Source organism: Pipistrellus hanaki (assembly GCF_964339955.1).
Source record: "Pipistrellus hanaki genome assembly, chromosome: 16".
Taxonomy (NCBI): Eukaryota; Metazoa; Chordata; class Mammalia; order Chiroptera; family Vespertilionidae; genus Pipistrellus; species Pipistrellus hanaki.
Window position 1 is genome coordinate 7,251,349 of NC_140518.1, and position 21,384 is coordinate 7,272,732.

Consider the following 21,384-nt stretch of genomic DNA (forward strand, 5'->3'; position numbering starts at 1 on the left):
TTGTCCTTTTTTCTCCCTACATTATACCTTTCTCGTACAGTGAAATCCCTCTTCACTTCTTTTTTTAATAAGCATGTAGACACTTTTCTTCACTTCCTTTTGAGAACTATTCTGCTCATATTATAATGTTCCTGACTGCCCCTGGCCATAGTGGCGGGTCTAAGAGATGGGAGGCACCATGACCTAATTGAGGCCAATCAGTTTTTCCTCCAGGGATTTTATACACGAGTACTGCGTTTTTCTTCACACTCAAAAGGCCTTGGCCCTACATCAGTAAAGAGTTTTAAACACTGTGTGTGTATTTTTAAACACCTCACTACTTCAACTTTTTTCTTGTTTGTTGGTCAACTATTTTAATACACCTACTCAACTAGTACTTGATATCAGTAAATTGGGGCAAATGGCTAATTGAAAAAAAACACCAATATTAGATAAATCCAACCCCTCCTCACATCTTACACCAAAGTTAAGTTCAAATATACTAAATATTTAAATGTCAAAAATAAAACTATTGCCAAAACCGGTTTGGCTCAGTGGGTAGAGCGTCGGCCTGCAGACTGAAAGGTTCTGGGTTCGATTCCGGTCTAGGGCATGTACTTTGTTTGCGGGCACATCCCCAGTAGGGGTTGTGCAAGAGGCATCTGATCGATGATTCTCATCAATGTTTCTGACTTTCTATCCCTCTCTTTCCTCTCTGTAAAAAATCAATAAAATATTTAAAAATAAATAAAACTATTTTTAGCCCTAACTGGTTTGGTTCAGTGGATAGAGCATCGGCCTGCCAATTAAAGGGCGCCTTGTTTGTTTCTGGTCAAGACACATGCCGGAGACGTAGGCTTGATCCCCAGTAGGGAGTGTGCAGGAAGCAGCCAATCAATGATTCTCATCATTGATGTTTCTACCTCTCTCCCTTCCTCTCTGAAATCAATAAAAATATAAAAGCCTGAGAGACTGTGACTTGACAACCGGCCAGTAGCTATGATGCACACTGATTACCAGGGGTTAGACGCTCAATGCAGGAGCTGCCCCCTGGTGGTCAGTATACTCCCACAGCCAACCTGTGGCCAGCCAACGTCCAATGGTCCATTCCTCCAGTTGGCTGGCCGATCTACATTCCCTCCCCACCCCTGCCAGCTGGCCCCAGTTGGCCCAATTGTCTGGGATAGACCCTACTCATGCACGAATTCATGTACAAATTCATGCACCAGGCCTCTAGTATATTAATTAAAATAAACTTTTTTAAAGGTACTAGGAAAAAAGTAAACAAGTTACAGAGGGATATCCTAAACATATCCCAAGGGTACTGTTGATAAAAAAAAAAAAAAAAAGGGGGAGAAAGGGCCCTAACTGGTTTGGCTCTTGGTCCCGGGTTTTATTCTGGTTAAGGGTAAGATTAATGTTTCTGACTATCCATCTCCCTTCCTCTCTATAAAATCAATAAAATGTATTTTAAAAGGAAAAATGAGCCCTTGCATCAGAACCTGGACACAAAGGCCACACACTTTGTCCCAGCAATTCTCACTTTAAGAAATTTAGTTCAAAAACAGAATTGGACATGCAAAAAACTAAGTAAAAACACACAAATGCAAGTTCTAATAACACGGAAAACAATATTGTAGTTAAGCTGATAATTATACTTTCCATTGGGGAAAATGGGATAAGTGTGTAAGGGATTTCTGTATTATTCTCACAAGTATGTGTAAATCTACAATTATCTCCCAAAAAAAGCCATATACAAAATATTGACAGTTCTTTGATAAAATAAAATCTAAAGTAACCTAAATTTTAAATTATGGTACAATGAGGAATAGAAGTTACTCATTAAGAATGATTGTGGCTTCGTGGTTGAGCAGCAACCTATGAACCAAGAGATCATGGTTCGATTCCCAGTCAGGGCACATATCAGGGGTGTGCAGGAGGCAGCCAGTCAATAAAAATAGATTTTAAAAAAGAAAGCCGGTTACAAATCAAAGGTGAAATCCCTGTCTGGAGAGTGTGTATTTGTTTATAAAATAAATAGTGGACGAAAAGCATATACACCCTCTTTAGAAAGAAAAATAACCAGAAACATTTCCCTTTAGAAAGTAGAAGTTTGCTCCGGATCAGTAAAGTACTTGCTTACTAAAAAGACATGAAGGGCCCAACTGGCATGGCTCAGTGGTTGAGCATTGACCTATAAACCAAGAGGCCACAGTTAGGGCGCATGCCCAGGTTGAGGGCTCGATTCCTAATGTGGGGCGTGTAAGAGGTGGCCAACTCACAATTCTCATCATTGATGTTTCTATCCTCCCTCTTTAAAATCAATATAAATATTTTTTTTAAATATATTTTATTGATTTTATACAGAGAGGAAGGGAGAGAGATAGAGAGTTAGAAACATCGATGAGAGAGAGTCATCGATCAGCTGCCTCTTGCACACCCCCTACTGGGGATATGCCCGCCACCAAGGTATGCCCTTGACTGGAATCGAACCCGGGACCCTTCAGTCCCCAAGCCGACGCTCTATCCATTGAGCCAAACCGGTCCTGGCAAAATCAATATAAATATTTTTTAAAAAATAAATAAAAAGACTCCAAGGGAATAATACAGCCCTTAACTCTTTATTCCTTAAGGCACTGACATCTTAGGAGTTAACATTTTGGTGCTAATAAATTTAAGTGATTATACACATTGAAACCCTTTATAAAATGTAGTTATTTCTATACATAAATATGAAACATTGCTTAAATAAGTAGGTATTACATCAATTATAAGTTACAAAAATTGTTATTGAGAAAATAAGGGATTCAAAAATTGTATTAGATAAATTTGTCCTGGTGCAATGAGACTTTAGTGATTTCTGGCCATTTTCCTGAAATACAAGCACATAGAAAACTTTTTTTTTTTAATGTATTTTATTTTTTTACAGCGAGGAAGGGAGAGGCATAGAGAGTTAGAAACATCGATAAGAGAGAAACATCAATCAGCTGCCTCCTGCACACCCCCTAACTGGGGATGTGCCCGCAACCAAGGTACATGCCCTTGACCGGAACTGAACCTGGGACCTTTTCTTAAAAAGAAAAAAGAATAAATGATAGTGTCCTCCACGGTCCCAGATCTGTCTCCTGCTTCTACAGTGTTTGGACGTAACAGACCCAGGGACGTCCCTTCTCCGACCTCTCACCAGCCTCTTAACCAGTCACCACCTTCAGAACCACCTCCGAGGCCAGCCAACACACCGGGGTTTTCCTACCTTAACTCCTTACTGCCGGACAACCATGAGCTTCCAAATTCGTCGGAATTATTCCATTGAGGTGGAGGCTGCGATCCACCGCCTGGCCAGCCTGCATCCGCGGGCGCCGCGCCTGCCTCTCTCGGGGCTTCTGTTTTGAAGGCAATGATGTGGTCGTCGAGGGCCCAGGCCATTCTTCCCAGAGAGTTGTGGGAGAAGCGAGAGGGCTCTGAGCGGCTCTTAAAGTTGTAAAACCAGCCTGGTGGCCGCCTTCTCTTCCAGGACGTGCTGAAGCCTCCCCAAGGCGAGTGGGCAAAACTCAGGGCCATGGCAGCCGCCCTGGCCTTGGAGAGGAGCCTGACCCAGGCCCTTGGGAGCTGCAGGCCCTGGTTCTGCCCGCGCAGACCCTCAGCTCGTGACTTCCTGGGGAACCACTTCCAGGTGAGGAGGTGAACCTCATCAAGGAGATGGGCAACACCTGACTCACCTCCGCAGGCCGGCCCCCAGGCTGGTGGGCGAGTACCTCTTTCAAAGGCTCCCCCTCAGGCACCTTTAAGAGCCTGTGGAGCCCAGCGGCCTCTGAGGGGCCCCTCGGCATCCCCCTGGCGTCTGGCTCTTACCTGAGCCTCTCCCTGAAGCCTCTCCCAGGCTTTGGACCAAATGGAAACAATAAAGCTTTTTTTGCAGCAAAGAAAAAGAAAAAAAGAAAAAGAAGAAATGCAAAGAATTGTTGAGTTTTGCCTATTCAGTTGTGAGGATTAAAAATGCCAAGCTTGGTGGCACAAGTTCGCTTCCGGGTGCCAGCAGAAAGCTTTCGTGCAGCCCCCACCTGACAATGTACCTGTGGAAACAGTTTGCAAAGCTGCTGAGCTGTGTTCAGCCCAGAACCTCCTTCACCTTGTCAGCCACAGTAAAGTGGGTGCTGGTGGGGTGACTGAAGGGAGGATATACCCACAATGCATCTTCCGAGGAGCCTTTTCAGTCTTTTCTGTTTATACAGCGCTCAGATACAAAAGGATTCACAGATGATGTAAAAGCAGCCCTCCTCCCCCCCCACTCCAGCTCATTTGCAAAAGGCTGGCCAGCCGTAACTCCTGACAATGACATCTCTAGAGCAAGGAGGTCAAGCTGCTCTTGAAAACTAGACACTATTTGTTTAGTCCACTGGTCAGCAAACTCATTCGTCAACAAGAGCCAAATATCAACAGGACAACGATGGACATTTCTTTTGAGAGCCACATTTTTTAAACTAACGCCACTTCTTCAAAACAGTCTCGCCCAGGACGCGGTATTTTGTGGAAGAGCCACATTCAGCATGTGGCTCGCCAGCCGCAGTTTGCCGACCATAGCTCTAGTCCATTGCATGTTGACTTTTTTGCAGTGCGCTACACGTATTGGTTGAGTTCATCCTGTTTACAGTTGGTCTGCAAAATACTGTGCTACCTTTTTAAAAAAATATATTTTATTGATTTTTTACAGAGAGGAAGAGAGAGGGATAATCAGAAACATCGATGAGAGAGAATCATTGATCAACTGCCTCTTGCACACCCCCTACTGGGGATGCGCCGGCAACCAAGGTACATGCCTTTGACCGGAAGCAAACCTGGGACCTTTTGGTCCGCAGGCCTACGCTCTATCCACTGAGACAAACCGGTTTCGGCACTGTGTTACCTTTCAACATTTAGCAAGAGTAGCATTTAGTAAGAATGGCCCAGACCATGAGACCCTGGTCACATCTAACAGACATGGAGGAAGAAGAGGAAAGAAGCCTGCCCAGAGGTGGACAGAGTCGTGTGTAACGATGACTCAGCGAGAGTCTTATTCCCTCCTATCCCCTCAAAAGAGTTGCAGGACAGACCAACATTACTTTCTCCTTTTTAGAGCAACTTTATTGAGGAATAATTTACATGCATAAAATGTACCCTTCTAAGTGTACAGATGGATGACTTTTGACAAATGTAAATGCCTGCATAACCACCATCACAACCAAGACAAAATATTTCCATCTCCCAGAAAAGTTCTTATGTGTCTCTTTAACCCCAACCCCAGACAAGGATTGATCTGAATCTCACCATCACAGGTTAGTTTTACCTATTCTAGAACTTCATATCAATGGAACTATCCAGTATGTGTGCTTATGTCTGGCTTCTTCCATTTGGCAGTATGCTTTTGAAATTCATCAATGCAGTTGCTTGTATCAATAGTTTCCTCTTGCCCCAGCCGGTTATCTCAGTGGTTAGAGTGTTGGCCTCAGGACTGAAGGGTCTCAGGTTGAATTCTAGTCACGAGTGAGGGAACCAATCGAGGTGTCTCTCTCACATCGCTGTTTCCCTCTGTCTCTCCCGCTCCCTTCTAAAAAAAAAATCAATGGAAAAAACATCCTCAAATGAGGGTTAACAACAACAACAAAAATGTTTCCTCCTATTTTATTTTATTTCTTTTTAGAGAGGGGCAGGAAGGGAGAGAAACATCAATCCATCAGTTGCCTCGTGCACACACCCTGACCTGGGATTGAACCTGCAACCGAAGCATGTGCCCCGAACAGGGTGATGCTCCCACCAGCAGAGCCACACAGGCCAGGGTAGTCCCCTGGTTGTTGTTTTCTAAATTGCTGAATATTATTCCATTGTACGGATTATTTATCTTTTTACCTGTTGATAGATTGAGTTGTTTCCAGTTTGAGCCTATTATAAATAAAGCTGTTAGGAACATTAGCATGTTTTTTATAGACATATTTTCTCATTTATCTTGGGTAGATACTCAATTTGGAATTATTGGGTCATTATAAAGGTACTAGAGGCCCAGTGCACAAAATTCATGCAGGGGTAAGGTCCCTAGGCCTGGCCTGTGATCAGGGTCAATCAGGCTTTGCAGCTGCCTGCAGGAGCCTTCCTTCATTCCGCGCCACCCCCTGGTGGTCAGCTCTCGTCATAGCGAGTGATGGAACTCCCAAGGGGACAATTTGCATATTAGGCTTTTATATACATATAAATAGATAGATAGATAGATATAGATATGCTTACCTTTATAAGAAACTGCCAAACTTTTTCAAAGAGGTTGTATCATTTTACATACCCCTTACATTTGTCCTCAGTACTTTCCAAAGTCAGATTTGTTTCTTGTCAGTAAGACAGTATCTTCACTGGCCTCAAAGTGGCCCAGTGCGTCCTGATGAATGCAAAAAGATATACCGGGAAATGTTATTTTAGCAGGAGGAAAGAAAGCCGGAGCCACTCTGGTAACTTTCTGTCCTTAGGACCCAGGAGTATTGCTTTTAGGGAGGGACTGGTGCCCTTCCATTGATCCTGAGTTCATCTGATCCCACTTCTGCCCTGGGGCTGATGGGGAGAAAGAAGGTCAGGGACCCATGGCTGCAGGAAGAGAGTGTGGTTGCTTATATCACCGGGCACTTACACACAGGGGCCGTTCAGAGCTGCTGGAGGGGAAAGGGACTTTGGAAAACGCCTCTTGATAAGTCAGATCCTTACCCTTTCCCCAACCCAACCCCAAAGCTGTTTCTCTCATCTGTCAGTTCACTCACTCTAGGCTTTCTCTCTCTCTCTCTCCCTCTCTCTCTCTCTCTCTCTCTCTCTCTCTCTCTCTCTCTCTTTATGTTTCTAACTATCCCTCTCCCTTCCTCTCTGTAAAAAAATCAATAAAACATTAAAAAAACAACAACAAAAAAAAAACAACAAAAAGCATGTTATCCAGTGATCAGTGCAAAGAAAACAAAGCTGAGGAAAGGTCTAAGAAGTAGGGGGTTAAATCCCACTGAGGGTGGCGGTGAGGGCCTCACTCAAAGGCAACAACCATTTCCGTAAAGACGTTTATCCATTAGAGGGGCCCCGGGAGGAGGAGATACAGCTGCTTCCTGACGCTGCCCCTTACTGGGTGCAAACAATTACGTGCCGCCTGTGTGTGTCCGCGTGTGGCAGACACGGGCAGCGGCTCCACAGCCAGGCGGGCAGGGCGGTGTCTGGGGCAGGGGTGGAACGTGCCCAGGGCAGCAGGGGCCGCAGCACGGCCCAGCCTGGAGCCGCACGCCGCCGGCCTGGTGAGCATCAGCAACACCTCCGCCCGGGCCGGCGGCCGGCGCTATCTGAGCGGAGGACAGCCGTGATTGCAGCGTCTCCCGAGTCTGGCCGGTGGCCTCCGCGGCCGGGGGCATGGCAGGGCGATCCCGGGCTCTCCGCCGCCCGCCCCGGCCTCGCCATCACCCCCTCTGCCACTGTCCCCCCCCGCAGGCGGGCGGGCGGGCGGGCGGGCCGGTCCCCGGGGTTTTTCCAGGCCGGGCCGGTGGGCTGGCCCAGCAGGGAGCGGGGGACAGGGCAGGGACCGTCCCTGGACAGCCGGGGGGTGAGGTGTGTCCCGGAGCCCCACGGCTGCGGACGGGGGCTGGGGGTTGGAAAGCAGCTTTGCCAGGAGCAGGGGGAGGTCACGGGGGGAGGTCTGCAGGGCCCCCACCCCACTTCCTGTTTGTGTGTGTGGTGTGTGGGGGGGGGTGGCCCCACATGTGCTTTCCCTGGACTCCATCCAGGACGGTGCCTCCCCAGCCGCCCGTTCCCGAGGGAACGCGGCCCGCCGGTGGAAAGAGTCGGGGTTTTTCCAGGCTGGGCCGGGCCCCTGAGCCAGAGGGTGCCTCTCCCAGCCCTTCCTGACACCAGCCCGGGGGTCCCCGTCCACATGGAAAACCCTCAGGCCCCCAGGCTGGGGGGGAGAGGAAACGCCGCCGAGCAGGTGAGTCCTGGCACCCTGCCCGCGCAGGAGGGCAGGCAGGCCCACCCGGGGCCAAGCCCGCCGCCCAGACAAAGCCCAGGCCGCCCCCAGGGAGCAGCCAGGCTCCACGGAGGCCAGGGCCATGACGGGCTTACGAGGGTGAGCTCAGAACCTGGAGGGTCAGGCCTGAGGCTGCGGCCCGCTATGTGACGGTGGCTCAGGTCCTTTGGGTCTCAGCTTCCCTCCCGCCAAGGTCATCCCGTCCCCTGCCCCCGCCCGGGGCCTGGCCCAGAGCAGGTGCATGTGCGAGGGAGGGGCCTGGTGTGCCTAGAAAGACAGGGCCTCCCTCTTCCGCCCGCTCCCCGGCTGCGCGGGTCCCGTGGGGCATCCCAGAGCCGGAGCCTCCGGGAGGGGCCTCGGTCTGTTTCACGCTGTAAGACAGCAGCTCCTCCGAGGACCCCAGGGACCTGCAGGAAGCAGGAAGTAGCAGCTTTTCTCTAACCACCAGAGGCGGCCCTCTCGGTACCTAAATGTTTGTCCGTGGGGGTTCTCTGGCCCGGGTCCTGTCCTCTGTGCGGGGCTGGACCTCGGCGTGAAGGCGCGGAGCTGGGAGGGAGCTGGGGGTCGGCCGCCGTCGCTGGGTTGACCCACCAGGAGACCCTGGCCCAGAGGAGCTCGGTGACTGTCCAAGGTCAGCAGCAGAGCTGGAACTGGGGCTCCCGGCTTTGCTGCCTCCGAAATGCCAGCGCCCCCAACTCCACACCACACGCCCTCCGGCCCCGGGGACCGCCTTTAAAGAGATAGCGGGCCTAGGCCTTCCAGTTTGGGGGAGTCTGCCGGGGACCGGCTTCTGTAAGGTTCCCTCAATAAGGGGTGCAGCCTCCTCCTCCCCCGTGTCCAGATGGAGACACAGCTGTGGGGTTGGGGGGAGGGGGTGGGGAAGGGAGGGCTGGCAGGATCCAGTAAGGGGTGTGTCCCTACGTCTGCTCCCCAGGGTGGACCCTGTCCCTTTAAGAGAGGGGGGAGAGCTAGCCCCTCTCGGACAGGAGGCCATCCTGTCCTGTCACCCATCCCGGCCAAATCTGAAAGGGAAAATGAAAGAGGGACCAGGAGGAGCAGGTCCCAGACATCTCCCAGGATCCCTCACTCGGCTTTAACACCTCCGCTCCAGGGACAGGGTGAGTGGGGCCGACGGCGGGTCTGGGGCGCCCGGGGCCTGTGGGCCTGTGTGCGTGTGTGTTGGGGAGCCTCTCTCAGGAGACGTGGGGAGCCGGGAGCCGGGGGTGCCGGGGGGAGGGGGGAGAGGCCCGGGCCACATTCCTGCCTCAGTGGGGGCGTCGGGCAGGGGACACCCAGGACAGGGAGCCTTCCTGGTGGAGTTACGGGGTAGGATGCCTTTGTGTCACCCCAAAGAGAAACCACTTTGTGTCACAATCCAGAGAGAAACCCACTTCAGTGGAAAGGGCAGAGAAAGAGAACGGCAGGGCACCACACTGGGTCTGGAGTCCTGGGTTCGAGGCACCACTCCCGCCCGGGGAAAGCACATGGGGCACAGCTGGGCTCTGCTTCCACAGGGCGGCCCTGGGGGCCTCCAGGGCCCTCACCTGAGAGCCTAGGCTCTGGAGGGCCCTACGGCCCATGAGCAGGCCCAGGGGTCAGGCTGGAGCACCAGGGGGGGCTTCTCCCAGCACCCATGGGCCCCAGGGAGAGGGGCACCCCTGGCTGAGACCCACCAAACCCCTCCTGCCCCCGCCCCCCTTGCTAACTGCTTTGTTCCCACAAACGCCTGCTAAACCCAGACCTCGCTGACCCTGACTCACCGGGAAGGTAGAGGAGGTCCCCCTGGAGTATGGGGTTGGGGGGGCGGGGAGGCCCTGCCTGCGGCCGCTGACCCCCCGACCCCCCCTCCCCCGCCCGCAGCGCCATGGGGGAGTGGGCCTTCCTCAGCTCGCTGCTGGACGCCGTGCAGCTGCAGTCGCCGCTGGTGGGCCGCCTGTGGCTGGTGGTCATGCTCATCTTCCGCATCCTGGTGCTGGCCACGGTGGGCGGCGCGGTGTTCGAGGACGAGCAGGAGGAGTTCGTGTGCAACACGCTGCAGCCGGGCTGCCGCCAGACGTGCTACGACCGCGCCTTCCCGGTCTCGCACTACCGCTTCTGGCTCTTCCACATCCTGCTGCTGTCGGCGCCGCCCGTGCTCTTCGTCATCTACTCCATGCACCAGGCCAGCAAGGAGCCGGGCGCCGGCGCGGGGGCCGAGGAGGGCAAGCCCGGCGCCCGGGGGCCCCCCGACGGCGCCCGCCCCGCGCCGCCCGCCCTGCGCGCCCGCCGCGCGCGCCGCTGCTACCTGCTGAGCGTGGCGCTGCGCCTGCTGGCCGAGCTGGCCTTCCTGGCCGGCCAGGCGCTGCTCTACGGCTTCCGCGTGGCCCCGCACTTCGCGTGCGCCGGCGCGCCCTGCCCGCACACCGTGGACTGCTTCGTGAGCCGGCCCACCGAGAAGACGGTCTTCGTGGTCTTCTACTTCGCCGTGGGGCTGCTGTCCGCGCTGCTCAGCGTGGCCGAGCTGGGCCACCTGCTCTGGAAGGGCCGCCCGCGCCGCGCCGCCCAGCGCGACCCCCGCGGGCACCGGGCGCGCGGGGAGGAGGCGCAGGGGCTGCTCCCGCCGCCGCCGCCGCCGCCGCCGCCGCCGCCCGCGCCCCCGGCCCCGCGCCGCGCCGCGCCCGCCCCCTGCGCGCCGCCCGCCTATGCGCACCGCGCGCCCGCCGCCGGCGACAGCGAGGGCAGCGGCCGCAGCAAGGCGTCGCTGGCCACGGTCCGCCGGGACCTGACCATCTAGAGCGGCCGCCCGGCGCGGGGGAGCGCGGGGGGGACCCCGCACCGCGGACACCGCGGACGCCGCAGGAGCGAGCAGTGGCGTCTGCGAGACCTGTTCCCGGGACGCTGCCTCCCTCCGGGCGGCGGGCCCCGCAGCCCCGGTCCGCACCTCCCTCTGCTCCCGGCTGGGACAGGGCATGAGCCGGGGCAGGTCCAGATGCCACGGTCCGATCCCGGGGGAAAGGAGGGCGCCGGCGGGAGGGGAGCGAGAGGAGCGGCGTCCAGCGGGGTTCAGGGGGTGACCTGCTGGTTCTGGTGGGGACAAAAGCAACGGCGACTCCAGCGAGGCCCCCGTGCAGGCAGGCGTGGCGTCCGGGCGGGCCCCCTGTGTGTGTGTGTGTGTGTGTGTGTGTGTGTGTGCGCGCACGTGGACACACGGCCACAGGGGAGGTGTGTGCCTGTGCACACGGAAAGCCTCCGGGAGCCCTCTTGTGTGTGCACGCAGGTGGCATCCTGTGGCAACTCTGTGCACGTGTATATGCACATGCACATCCTGTGTGGGCCTGTGTGCGCCCCGTGTCAGCTGTGTGTGTGTGTGTGTGGGGGGGGGGATCTGATACGCCCTGTGGGTGGTCAGGGTCGGAGCCAGCAGCAGCCGTAGTGGCTCCCTCCCCACCTGCGAGGGCATCACAGGAAGGCGGGGAGGAGGTGCCCTGCACCTGGGCAGGCCTCCGTCTGGGCGGCTCCCGGGCACCCTCCACCGGAGGCAGGGCCCTCCTCCTGGAGGTGGAATGGGGGTGGGCAGTGGGTCAGGGGGGAGACTTTTCGCTCCTAGCTCCACCCTCCTCGCCCTGCCGCTGTGTCCCCCAGCTCACAAACACCGCTGCTCCCTTCCATACTCAGAAGAAATCCCCCCAAGACGGGCTCCTGGCCACTGTCCTCCCCGTCCTGGGGGAACAGGAAGAGCTGTGGCAGCCTGCCTCTGTCCTGTCCCTCCGCTGCCCCATCTGTCCTTCCTTCTCCGTCACTGCCCCAGTGGGGCTGCTTTCCGGAGGATCGCCCGGGGCCACCCTCTGACTGCACCCTCAGACCCGCTGCAGCTGCCGTGACTCTCTCTGTCCCATTTTCCCCCACTTCCCTGGCCCTCCCCGCCCTGGTCCTCCCCGCCCTCTCCTCTGTGCTCCTTCAAGTTTCCTCCTTGGCTCTCCAGCCCAGACTCCACACAGCAGCCTGCGGGCACTATCTAAACAGCCCTCCCTCTGCCCTACGGGCTCCCCTGTTCTCAGAGTAAGTCCGGCACCCTGCCCTCCTGCCCCCCACCCCCACCCCCACCCCCACACACCCAGGCCTGCCTCTCAGGCTGCCAGCCCACCCCTCTGGCCGCCCAGGGTGTCCGGCTCCAGTCCACACCCAAGTTGCTCTTCCTCCTCACACAACGACCCGTTTTGCCTCCAAGTGGGCGGAGGCCAGGGTTGTCGCTGCTGAGCGTCCTGCAATGCCCAGGACGGCCCTGGGCACACGATGCCACGTGTGCTGCGGCCGAGAAGCTGCCCCACAGCGATGGACTGTGGCCACTGTGGGCCACCTCAGGCTCTGGAGGGTCCCGGCAGCAAAGGGACTGCCCCGGGGAGGCACTTTGTAAACGCAGGGGCCACGGCTCTGTCACGGGAGGGGGACCCTGCTGGCATTTAGTGGGCAGGGACTCGGGATGCCCAGAGGCGCTCCCCGCTAAAGCATGTTCCCCTGAACACTGACATCGTGAAAGCCTGGCTGTTTTCCATTCAGGCCATTAAGGGGGGGTCTCTGTGGGAAAGGGGGTTCGCATGGTTGTGTTACCCACTGTCAGTTTTAATTGCAACCTCCAACCATACTCTTGAACTGTCCTGAGCTTCACGTATACCGTGGTTTCTGACCCCCTTCCTTCCTTCACATCCAAATGTGTTCATTAAAAACAGAAGCAAACATGGGACTGTGTCATATCTGCCCTGTGGTGGTGCCCAGGCATTTACAGACTGAAATGCACGCCTCCTGTGTAGGTATGTTGTGTTAAATTTCATTTCCGTTTCACAAAGAAAACGTGAGAAAATGTGACTCTGTCCCATGCTCACGCCAGCCACGGCCAGGTGGTGAGATAAACGAGGCGCTGCCGCCACCTGGTGGCTGGATGTAGAAATGGCAGGCGGAAGGGGGGGGGGGAATAAACCCGTTGGAGCCTGCCCAACCTCGATGCCAACTGTTCCAAACTCAGCTTCCACTGCCACCTCCCAGCCCCCCGACCTCGGCATTGGACGCTTCCTTCGGGGCCGCAGGGATCCAGGAAAGAGCCCTGGCTGAGAGGTGGGGGCCCTGAGTACTGCCCCCCATCTGCCCCTAACTTGCTGTGTGACCCCGGACAAGGGCACTGCCCTTTCTGAGCCCTGATGTGTGGTGTCTGAGAGGTGGGCATAATTGGCCTCAGGACCCTTGAGGGCTGCCACACTCAACCCTCACAACCAGGCTCTCCTGCTCCCTGCTCGCGGGGGGGGGGGGGGGGGGGGGCAGAGGGCAGGACGGTCCTCCTGGGGGCCGCGGGATGACAGGCTGGCCTCCTGAGCTTCCTCCCAATCCTGTGTTCTTGTGAGGTGGCCATGAGCCCCTGATCCAGGTCCCCATGCCAACTACCTCTCTGCAGTGAAGGTCATCTGTATTCGCTCCAAAAATAGAACTCTTCTCTTCTTAAATTGATGTTAGAGAGGGGGTGGGGGGAGAAACATTGATGAGAGAGAGCATCCGTCCGCTGCCTCCCACACAGCCTCTACTGGGCATCAGGCTTCAACCCAGCCATGTGCCCAGGCCTGGAATCAAACCACTCTTCCCTGGGTGCATGGGTCAACGCTCAACCACTGAGCCACCCAGGCCGCAAACTCCTCTGCTGTTAAACAAGCCCCAGACCCAATCTCCCCTGAGATCTGGGGCCAGCACCTCCCTGACGGGCAGTTTCTCCCCCTCTCCCTTCCCCACCTCCAGACGGGGGCTCCCTGACGCAAGCGAAGGGCTTCCTCAGAGCAGCCCCATCTCCAGCCACGGGGTCTCAGGGGCCACAGCACAGGGGCCCCCAGGGCTCCCCTCGGGCCCCCCGGCCCAGCCCCTGCCCGGAGGCCGAGGGAAGGCAGTGAGGCAGCGAGGCTGAGGCAGGCGTAGAATAAATAGAACTTTATTCTTTATCCAGTAGATCTCAGTGGAAAGTCCCACAGTAACAGGTGCACCAGCGGGCTCCGGGGGACGAGACCCCAACCCTGGGGCAAGGGGGGCGGGGCAGAGCCAGCTCCCGGAGCCCAGGGGTGCGGGGGATGAGAGGGGCCCCCCTTAGGCCCGTCCTGCGGGGCAAGGAGGGAGCACGGTGTGGGGGGGGCCTGGGGGGGCGGCCAGGGAAGTGGAGGAATTCAGGCCGTTATCCGCCGGCCTGTGTGTGTGTGTGTGTGTGTGTGTCTGGGGGCCCTGTGGGGGTGCTGGTGGCTGTGAGGCTGGGGGCAGGGACAGCTCAGAGCCCTCGGCCAGCCCCTTCACAGTGGGGGGCAGGAGGGCTGAGGTCCTGGGGGCCCGGAGAGGGGCAGCTCAGCGAAGGACACAGGTTGGGAACGTGTACGTGTATGTTCTGCAGGCCCCCCCGCCGGGCCCCGACCCGCCTCTGGGGGGGCACCCTCCCCTCGGGGCGGCCCGAGCTGCCCACGCCCAGCCGTTAGGCCGGGGAGAGGGGGCTGGCTGCTCCCCCATCGCCGAGGGGAGCGCGGGCCCCGGAAAGTGAGTGGTTCACAGTTTGAAAGAGGAAACTGAGGAGACAGAGGCTGGGGGGAGGGGGCCGGGGGCACACGGGGACATGGGGAGAGAGTGGGAGCCCCCTGGAGCCGCAGCCCACCCCCGGGGCCCACCCCCTCCAGCTCTGGATCCAGCGCCCCCTCCCCCAATACACAGCACAGATTCCTTCAGTATAGATGTGCTTAAAATGAAAATTCTTATTAAAAAAAAAAAATCAAAACCAAAAAAAAAAAAAAAAATTTAAAATAAAAACGAAACCAGCGGTAATACCTGGGGGTTGGTATGGCGGGGTATATACAGGGGGGACCCCCCGCCCCGGCCCACCCCCCCCGTCGCCCACCCAGGCGATGGGGGGGTCCCCAACCGGGGGGCAATGGCTTGCAAGTTCTGAGGACGGAGGGGCCGGGTCCTGGCGTTTGCTGGTGATGACGACGAGGCGAGGCGGGCGGAGGGGTGTCTGGATGAACACGAGGCCCCCAGGCCCCATCCTGAGACCCAGGACCCGGGGTCCCCACTCAGTCCGTCCGTTGGCCTTGCCCCCGGCGAGCCAGGCCGCAGAGGAACAGTCCATGGCACGGGGCCTCTGTCCAGAGCCGCCGCCTCCCCCTGCCCCCCGTCCCCGGAGGGGAGACAGGCAGGGGCAGGGCCGGCCGGGGCCGCGCGGTTGGTAGAAAGGCAGAGAGAAGCCGGGCGAGGGCGAGGGCGAGGGCCGTGTCCGTGGGGCGCAGGCGGTCACGGGGAGTGGGTGGCCGGGCTGCTTCTGTTGGAGCTGGGGCTGAGGCTGGGGCTGCAGCTGCGGGGTGGGGGCGCCAGGCCGCCCCCTTCCCGCCCCCCGCCCCCCGGCTGTCCGCTCAGAGTGTCCAGGCCCTCGGAGTTCTCCAGCATCTCCTGGATGAGAGGCGGCATGGAGCCCGGGATCTCCATCTTCAGCGTGATCACCCGCTCGGCCCCTGTGGGAGAGGAGGGCGGAGGTCAGCACACGCCCCGGGGGCAAGCGGGGCGCCCCGGGGACCAGCGCCCCCGCTCAGCATCCACCGTGCACTGCCTCGGGGCCCGTCTCTCCGAGTCCCCAAGTCCGAGAGGCAGCGGGGAAGGTGGGTTTTTTTTCCTTTTTCTTTTTTATAATATATTTTATTGATTTTTTTTACAGAGAGGAAGAGAGAATTAGAAACATCGATGAGAGAGAATCATCGATCAGCTGCCTCTTGCACACCCCCTACTGGGGATGTGCCCGCAACCAAGGCACATGCCCTTGACCGGAATCGAACCTGGGACCTTTCAGTCCACAGGCTGACGCTCCATCCGCTGAGCCAAACCGGTTTCGGCCAGGGAACGTGGTTCTTGACTCTGACCGCCCGGCCTGACACCGGGGCCTGCCCGTGTGCCGTGTGCTACGGCATCTCCTGCTGACGCCTCCAAACAGCCGCCCTGTCAACACCATCCCCGTCCTCCCCTCAGATGGGCTCAGAGCTGCTCAGTGACCTGGTCAAGGGCACGCTCCCCTGCCATCTGGCTCCAGAGCCGTGCCCGCCCCGCCCGGCACAGGGGGCAGGTCGCCCGGGCCTGGCGGGGCCTCTGGGGTCGGGGCCTAGACGGAGAGGGACAGCCCGGGTCCCGATGAGGGGGGCACTGTCCTGGGCACAGAGGCCCCGGGGTTCACGGAGGCCGGCTGCTGGGGCCCAGCCCGGCCGGGCACAGGGGGCATCCCGCCAGGAGCCTCACTCACCCTTAGCACTGATGCTTCGAAGGTCCGTGATCTTCATGAGCATCTTGGGGAACATGTGGGGCCGGCTGGGCCTCCGCTTCCGCACGTAGACCTTGAGCGCCTCGAGCAGTGGCTCCTGCAGCATGTCCACCCGGTCCGGCTGCTCCAGGTCCTGCCGGTCTGAGGGAGCAGAGCAGCCCCTGAACCTCTCTGCCTGGCCCGGCCAGGAACACCTGCGCTCCCGGCCGCGGCCACTGGGGGGCGCGCGTGCCCAGGCCACAAGCTGGGCGTCTGCTCCCGGGGCCTCCCCGCAGAGGGCAGTGGCGGGGTCTGTGTGCTCGGATACAGGCTCTTAATAAGCAGAGGAGCGGAGGCTGTGGCTGCCCACCGCCGGCCCTGACGGCCCAGCTCATGGGGGTGGGACCCAGCAGAGGAAGATGCCCGACATGGCAGGTCTCCAGCCCGACATGGCAGAGCTCGTAACAATGACATAGCGACAGCAGCCAGCATGCACCCCGTCTTCCTTTGGCACAGCGCACCCTCGCTACTAACGACCACCTTCCTCGGCCCATTCTGGCCTCGTCCTGCAGACACGGGGGCTCAGCTCAGAGGATTTGGCAAACCTGCTCAAGGTCAGAGCCGGCCGGGATGTGAACCTGGGTGGTCTGACCAGGCAGGGAACCCCAGTTCAGGTCTCCGTTGCCACCCCCTCGCTGTGACTCAATTCCCCCCCTCTGAACAGGACCCGACAGGGGCCGAGGTCCCTTCCTGAGCTGATGCTTCCCTGGACTCCCTGGTGAGGGGCTCCCCCGCCAGCCCCGGGACCCCAGCCCCTGCCCACCTCCACAGATAAGGCAGATGGCGCTGAGCAGCCCCGTCTCGGCGTCATCCATCTCCAGGGGCAGCAGCTGGTTGGCGAAGGCGAAGACCAGGTCGGTGAGGGGGCCGAAGCCGGCGTTGTGCATCTGGGTCCGGTTCAGGGTCAGCCCGTCCGAGAAGGTCATGGTGTCCTGCTCGGGCGTGTACCTCGTGCAGATCCTCAGGATCTGGGTGCAGAGGAGGCACGAGGTTAGGGACGCGGCCCCTCCCCCCAGCAGCTCCAGCAGCAGCATCCGTCCCCACAGGCCCACCTGGCAGGCGGCCAGCCCAGTGCGGCCCGACAGAACCTCCTACGGTAATGAAAACGGCCTGAGTCTGCACCGTCCAGACACGGGCTGCCAGCCACGGCGTGGCCATCGAACCCTTAAAACCACGCCAGGGCTCCCGAGGAGCCGCCTGGATTTCGTTTTAGTGAATTACAAGAGCCACGCCGGGCACGCGGCTTCTGTATCGGCCTTGCCCTGTCTCCACGCAGAGGATTTAGAATTCTTCAGACACGGGAATTCCCGGGCAAGAGTCGTAGCGAATGTATGGCCGCCGTTCGCAGGGCAGGGTACACAGCAGGCGCTCCATAAATGTGCATCGGCTTCCACTGTGTCAGACCCTGACCCTGCCTCTGCATCCGGGGCCTGGGTGGGGGTGGGGGCAGCACGCACTGCACCTGCCCGCTCCTCCCGGGAAGTCACCCCGGTTCCCCAGCCTGGAGGGGCCAGAGGGAGGAGCCGGGCAGGATGAATGAATGGCAGGGAGGAGAGTCCTGTCAGTGGAGGCGTGGGCATCCCCACAGCCCCAATTCTGCCTCCAGCCCAGCCCAGCCTCTGGCCCCCATGTCCCGCCTCCAGCAGGACCTCCCGCAGCAGGCCTCGCACAGCCTGCCCTCCGTCAGCCGCCCTCTCCCCGGCCCCCTCCGCACCCTCAGTGTCATCCCCTCTGACACCTTCCCCGGGGCCCACAGCTGGAGCTCCCGTCTGCATGAGGGAGGACATCCCGCCCCCTCCAGCCAGCTCTTATCACAGCTCGCCACCGTTTGCCAAAACCGGTTTGGCTCAATGGATAGAGCATCGGTCTGCGGACTGAAAGGTCCCAGGTTTCATTCCGGTCAAGGGCACGTACATTGATTGCGGGCACATCCCCGTTAGGGGGTGTGCAGGAGGCAGCTGGTCGATGTTTCTCTCTCATCGATGTTTCTAGCTCTGTCCCTCTTTCTCTCCCTTCCTCTCTATAAAAAAATATATATATATATATATATATATGTGTGTGTGTGTGTGTGTGTGTGTGTGTCTGTGTGTATATGTGTGTGTGTGTATATGTATATATATATATTTATATTTATTTATTTATTTATTTTTAAAGGAGGTTTTCCAGGGAGGGGGTAGCGCCGTGTCCCCTCTGCTCCTGACAGCCAGCTCCGGGCCTGCCCGCGCAGGGTCCCAGGTGAGCCTTTATTCCGGACGGAGCAGAGGGGACGATGGGCGGTTGGGGGGAAGGCTTAATAGAAAGATGGGGCGAGGGTGGATGAATGGAGGGGTGAGTGGCCAGGGAGACAAGTGAGCAAATTGACCGGGAGTGGAGAGGGGGCTGCTGTGTGGTGGGCGGGGCATCGGGGCAGGTCCCCTCCAGGCGGCTGTGTGGGAGGGTGGCTATCGGAGGGGCAGGGCCCAGACCCTCACCAGGATGTCCAGGCAGGCGGCCTTGAGAAGGGTGATCTGGTCGGCGATGGTGAGCGTGGTGAAGCCGGGCAGCTGCTTGGCGAACTCCACCGTCTTGATGATGCACTTGGTGGAGAGTTCACTGAACTTGTCCCAGAGGTCGATGTCCAGAGAGACACGTTGTTCTGAGCTGTTGTTCTGAGAGGGCGGGGAGAGTGAGGCCTCTCCAGGCTGCCCTCCGCCTCTGCCAGCCCCCACGGCCCGCCCGCCCCGCCCGCCAGGGCTTCCTGAGCACTCCTCCGGAGGAAGCGGGAGGAGGGGGGTGGGGGGACCCGGGCCCAGGGGAAGCATACCTACCGTAGTGTATTTGCCCAGCTGGCAGAGCGCGGGGAAGGTCTCCTGGTGCGCCTTGCGCACCTTCTCGATGAGCTCGCCCACCTCCGGCGTCAGCGTGTAGCTCTCCGAGCACTCGGGCTTGGGCGCCTCCTTCTTCTTCTTGTTCCGGTCGTTCCTCACGGCTGTGGGGGCGAGGCCGTGGTGAGAGCAGGTGCCGGCAGGGGGCCATCCCCAGGCCCCAGCCATCCTCAGCCCAAGCGCCTCCCACCAGAGGTGTTGGCTGCAGGAGTCACTACCTGGTGGCGCACACACAGCAGTGCACACAGCAATGTGCACACACAGCAGTGCACACACAATGTGCACACACAGGAGTGCACACAACAATGTGCACACAGACAGGCACACACAGCAGTGCACACACAATGTGCACACACACAGACACACACACAATGTGCACACAGCAGTGTACACAACAATGTGCACACACAGCAGTGTACACAACAATGTGCACACACATGCACATACAATGTGCGCACACACAGAGACGCACGTGTGTGCAGGTGGACAAGGTGTCAACTCACGCTCTACCCCTCCATGCCCACCTGACCCACAACACGTCCTGCCCGAGGGCCCGCGGCCACGGCACCGCCCGCTGTGCCCACACTCGCTCCAGCCACACTCCGGGAGCGCGGGTCCCGTCTGAAGGCGAGTGTGCGGTCCCCACCTTCGCGCTCTGCCTCCCCGTCCCCCCCTCCCTCTGCCCCAGAACAAGCAGCCTCCGGGCCCAGCCCTGCAGGCAGTGTCCCCCGGGGGGGCCCGGGACTGGCCTGCAGAGGAGGCAGCTCCTCTCCTGGGGCAGGGGCTGCGCAGGGCTCCCCAGCCTGGGAGTGGGGGGCCGGGTGGGAGAGTCTCGCGGCCCATTAGCTGGGGGAGCTGACAAATCACCGGGGGCGCTGAGCCGCACACACCACTCGGCTTTAAAGAAGCGATGGGGTCGTTACCAGCCGATTATCCCAGACACACCATCACTCACGGGGCCAGTGGCGGCGGCTGCTGACGCTGGAGGAAGAGGGGTGGGGGTGGGGGCCCCGGGAGGGGGGCAGTGGGGTGGGGGGTGGGGGGAGCTGGCATAATTTGGAGATCACTCATGTCGATTCTGCAAATTCAATAAAGTGCAAGGGAGAGAGGGGAGAGGGAGAGTGGGGGGATAATTTGGGAAGAGAAAATTGCAGCTGTGACAAGACGTTTATCATTCGGAAGCTTTAATTCTATTGAAATGGCAGCTGCTCAGCTCCGGGGCACAGAGCAACCAGAGGGAGGGAGGGCGGGAGGGAGGGAAAGGGGGGAGGGCGGTGGGAGGGAGAGGGTCCCCACCCTGGTCCCTCTGCTCACAGAAGCTCCTCTGGGAGCGGAAGGTGGCGGAGCGGAGGGAGGCGGCGGTGCTGGGCCCTGAAGGGTCCCAGTGTCCCCCTGATGCAGCACGGAGCCCTCACTTCCTGGGCTCCTACCCGGCAGCCCCTGCCCTCCACCCCCCTCGGCAGTGTGAGGCAGGACCCCTCCGTCCCCACTTTCTTCCTCCGCTGCCCAACCTACAAAGGGCGAGGGGGTCCTGCGGCCCCCTCCCCCACCCCATCCCCCACGGCTCAGGCTCCATGGCAACGGCCACGCAGACAAGGAGGCGTCTGTCAGCGTCATTTATCTCTGACATCATCAATCACTGGTCACCACGGCAACACTCATGATTCAACACAAGAGGGTCTCCCTGTCCAGCCCTCCCTCCTCCCTCCTCCCTCCTCCCTCCAGCCTCAGCTGAGCCCAAACTGGAAACCCCATCCCTCAGGGGTCTGAGACATCCTGATTCTCTCTGGAAGCCCCAGGGCCCAGGCTCTGTCACCGGACAATGGCTTTTAGATCCCGGTGCCAGCCGCACCGCCCCCAACACACACACACACACCCTCGGTCCAGGCCCTTCGCTAAGATGCACAATCCGAAGGGACTTGGGGAAGCTTCTGAGCCCTGCCCCAGAGCCCAGCAGGGCCCGGAAGCCAACTGGCCTGCAGGAGACACACGAGCACACAGCCAGCCATGTGCAAACAGGGACGGAGTCTGCGACGGACACAGCCAGGTGTATGTACAGACAGGCAGGTCCTTGCAGCTATATATACACAAACCATCCTTAGCCAGGAGCCCACACACCATACCACGAGCATGCAAGTTCACACCCCTACACACACACCCACACTCCCCCCACCCGCTCCCCTCGCCTCCAGGAGCCCCACAGC

The 21,384-nt window shown here is 58.8% G+C and overlaps 2 protein-coding genes across 4 annotated transcripts in view; one reads left to right on the forward strand and one right to left on the reverse strand.

Moving 5' to 3' along the window:
• Window positions 1-8,932: 8,932 nt before the first annotated feature.
• On the forward strand, window positions 8,933-12,814 carry GJD3 (gap junction protein delta 3). The gene is made up of 2 exons (XM_084861858.1): window positions 8,933-9,105; window positions 9,848-12,814. The coding sequence occupies exon 2, from the start codon at window positions 9,852-9,854 to the stop codon at window positions 10,758-10,760; it is 909 nt and encodes a 302-aa protein (XP_084717984.1). The 5' UTR covers window positions 8,933-9,105; window positions 9,848-9,851; the 3' UTR covers window positions 10,761-12,814.
• Window positions 12,815-14,710: 1,896 nt separating this feature from the next.
• Window positions 14,711-21,384, reverse strand: part of RARA (retinoic acid receptor alpha) — a 45,550-nt gene continuing 38,876 nt past the window's right edge. For all 3 annotated transcript variants that reach the window (XM_084863711.1, XM_084863710.1, XM_084863712.1), the window contains 5 exons: window positions 19,124-19,284; window positions 18,788-18,964; window positions 17,080-17,284; window positions 16,260-16,418; window positions 14,711-15,483 (listed from right to left, as the gene is read on the reverse strand). In XM_084863711.1, the coding sequence (XP_084719837.1) occupies window positions 15,266-15,483; window positions 16,260-16,418; window positions 17,080-17,284; window positions 18,788-18,964; window positions 19,124-19,284 (920 nt within the window). In that variant the 3' untranslated portion in view covers window positions 14,711-15,265. The remainder of the gene's footprint in view (window positions 15,484-16,259; window positions 16,419-17,079; window positions 17,285-18,787; window positions 18,965-19,123; window positions 19,285-21,384) is intronic.